At 38.8% G+C, this 2,688-nt stretch overlaps 1 protein-coding gene across 1 annotated transcript; it reads left to right on the plus strand.

Annotated features, from left to right (window-relative positions):
* The first annotated feature begins 640 nt into the window (after positions 1 to 640).
* Positions 641 to 2,618, plus strand: LOC144640053 (WD repeat-containing protein 19-like). Its single transcript, XM_078499283.1, has 6 exons — positions 641 to 780; positions 1,168 to 1,236; positions 1,383 to 1,424; positions 1,698 to 1,809; positions 1,966 to 2,024; positions 2,541 to 2,618. The coding sequence occupies exons 1-4, from the start codon at positions 739 to 741 to the stop codon at positions 1,734 to 1,736; spliced, it is 192 nt and encodes a 63-aa protein (XP_078355409.1). The 5' UTR covers positions 641 to 738; the 3' UTR covers positions 1,737 to 1,809; positions 1,966 to 2,024; positions 2,541 to 2,618.
* The last annotated feature ends 70 nt before the right edge of the window (positions 2,619 to 2,688 follow it).

Here is a 2,688-nt window from a genome sequence, read left to right on the forward strand (position 1 = left end):
AAAACATAACCAAAAGACAAACATACAATAAAAGAAGGGTACTTACATGTAAAGGCGAAACCTAGTTCTTGGTATTCACGTGACGTCATCAAAATTCTAAAATCCAGAATTGCAAGACCCCTGACTTTCTACCCTTCACTAGATATTAGAAGTCATAAATATCTTTCCAGTTGAAGGATTTTAGCTCGATAGCATCCACCGTCTTTTAGACAGGGTATTTTGAATTTCTGAGTTTCACGCCACGCGGCCCAACGGGAAAAAGCCGTTTTTCGTATTAAGCGGCTAGGAGTATTTCTATTCCCCCTGTATGGGATGACAATCCATCTCAAGGCTACCCCCAGCATTAAATTTGTTGGTATCCATTTAAGCTCGTGAGTGGAGAGAGGCACTACGGGAGTAAATTTTCTTGCCCAAGAACACAACACAGCGACCCCGGTCAGGGCTCGAACCCGGAACGCTTGATCCAAAGTCCAGTGCACTAACCATTAGGCCACCGTGCCTCCTGTTGCATAAGATAAGCTCCTGTTGCATAAGATAAGTTTTTCCAAAAAAATTGAAAAATATTTCTGTATACCATACACGTACGTTAGCACTCTGCACATGCAGGTTATTGTTTATTTTGGTCCACTTAATGTATTTCCTTTTGCTTTTTGCACCTTGCATAAACGGTTGCAACGGATAATTCATGTACTTAATCTGGTAATATTTCTATCTGCAGCAATCAGAGTGTATCGTAAGATGGGAGATGTGGCGATGGTACAGTCGTTAGAGAGTATCGAGGTAAAGCAAACGGAATAGTAAGAATAACTTATGTAGTCACTGCAAGTAAACGTGCTAATGAGAAAAGGAAAGGGGCGTTTCTTGCTTCCTTAGTTATGTTTCGACGTTCATAAAATGAGACAGCCTGGGACAGGTGTCTAAAAATCAGCTTACTTTAAAAAACAACTTTTTCATTGTAGTTGCCTTCGCTGCTGCTGGCTTACTGCAACTTACTCGACTGAAATTAGATAGATAATTAATAATATATGGTACTGATTTTTTTTTCAATTTTATATTTTTCGAACACCTTAGTTAATAATGGTCAGTGTACTACTTGCAGCATCAAACAACAGGTTCTAAGAGATCGGTCAAAACAAATCAATCATTTCAGTGTTGTTCTGCCCTTAGGGAACAGAGGACAAAAGTCTCCTAGCGGGATACGTGGCCATGTTTCTTGAAGAGTATAGCACTGCCCAGGTAGGTGGATTGGTTAGTTGTAAACCTATATAGACTGGAGCCTTTGAGCCTTGTAACTTTTACACTTTAGTTTGACGATGTTTGTATGTCTAATATGTTGTGATAACCAAGCATTCGTTGATTTTATTTTTGTTTTATCATTTAAGGATTTGTTTCTTGGTTCTACGTATCCATTAGCTGCACTCGAGGTACGTGTAAATAAATACTATTTAATAGTTTTTGGTTCACTTCGAATCTTTTTATTCTTTAATTTCCTGATGGCGAATCAAAACCATATCCTGCAGCGAAATATACTCCGTGTTGCATGCCACGCGTGCTGCACGGAATAGAAATTTTTTCATCGAATTCTTCGAAGCCCTCAAAAGTGGTCACTACTTTATTTTATAACTAGCGCTCACTCGCAATGAGCAACTCTATCCACTTTGTAGAAAACCAACAGAATTTTCTTCTTTGTATGTCAGATGAGGCGGGATCTCCTTCACTGGGACCAAGCCCCTTGATTTGGCCAAAGAGTTTAGCTCCAGAACAGATTCCTTACATTTCAAGAGAATACGCGCAACAGCTCGAGTTCACGTAAGAGAAAACAAGTTTTGAAAGTAGTTGTTTTTACTGCTTTAGTTTGGCTTTAATCAAGCCGGTCACAACTTTGGTAACTGATAAAATTATTTCTCTCAGAAACCCAAATAGGACTATTGTTCGCCATACTTTATAATTTTTTTATTTCCGTAGTGGGGACTACAGCAATGCCCTGCTTCATTGTAAGGAAAGGAATAACTAAGCTACCAGAGGTAAGTATATTATACGTTAGTGCGTTTGTTTTTGTCCAAATCGATGTACATGTTATTTCCATGTTAATGATGCACGTCACCGCTTTACAATTGTTGCCATGTCAAAGAGGTTTAACATCGCTCAAGCCGTTAGTCGTTTCACATTTATATGACTAGTAGGACAGTGAAAGTACAGTGCCTTCTTCTAAAACAAAAGTACTAATAGTTAAATCGCAAAATATTTAAGCAGTTGTCAATTGAGTGTCGTAAAACCAAAAGCAAATTTATTACTCTAGCCAATCACAAAGGACACATACAATCCAGCTAATCAATTAAAACGCGAAGCAAATACTTGTAGCGCGGGAAAACGTGTGTGAGCAATTCATGATTGGTTTTGGTTTTACTTCTGACTGATTGAGAAAGTGGCGCGAGATTTTTAAACCAATCACTAAGCGTAGTAATTCAAAACCAAAGCAAAGGCAAATAACTTTCGACACTCAAGTAAAGATCGCTCTAATAAAACTCTGTCTCTTGTAGAAACGTGAACACGATGAGCTGTGTGTCGGTGGGATGGCGAGGATGGCTATAAGAGTGGGAGACATTAGAAGGTTTGTGACAAATCAAACTGAATAGACCATATTCGTATTCTCGGTATTGGACTGGAACTAGCTTGCAATGGAGGCTC

This window comes from Oculina patagonica, unplaced genomic scaffold (assembly GCF_052425735.1).
Source record: "Oculina patagonica isolate OP01 unplaced genomic scaffold, crgOcupat unplaced1732, whole genome shotgun sequence".
NCBI classification, from domain to species: Eukaryota; Metazoa; Cnidaria; class Anthozoa; order Scleractinia; family Oculinidae; genus Oculina; species Oculina patagonica.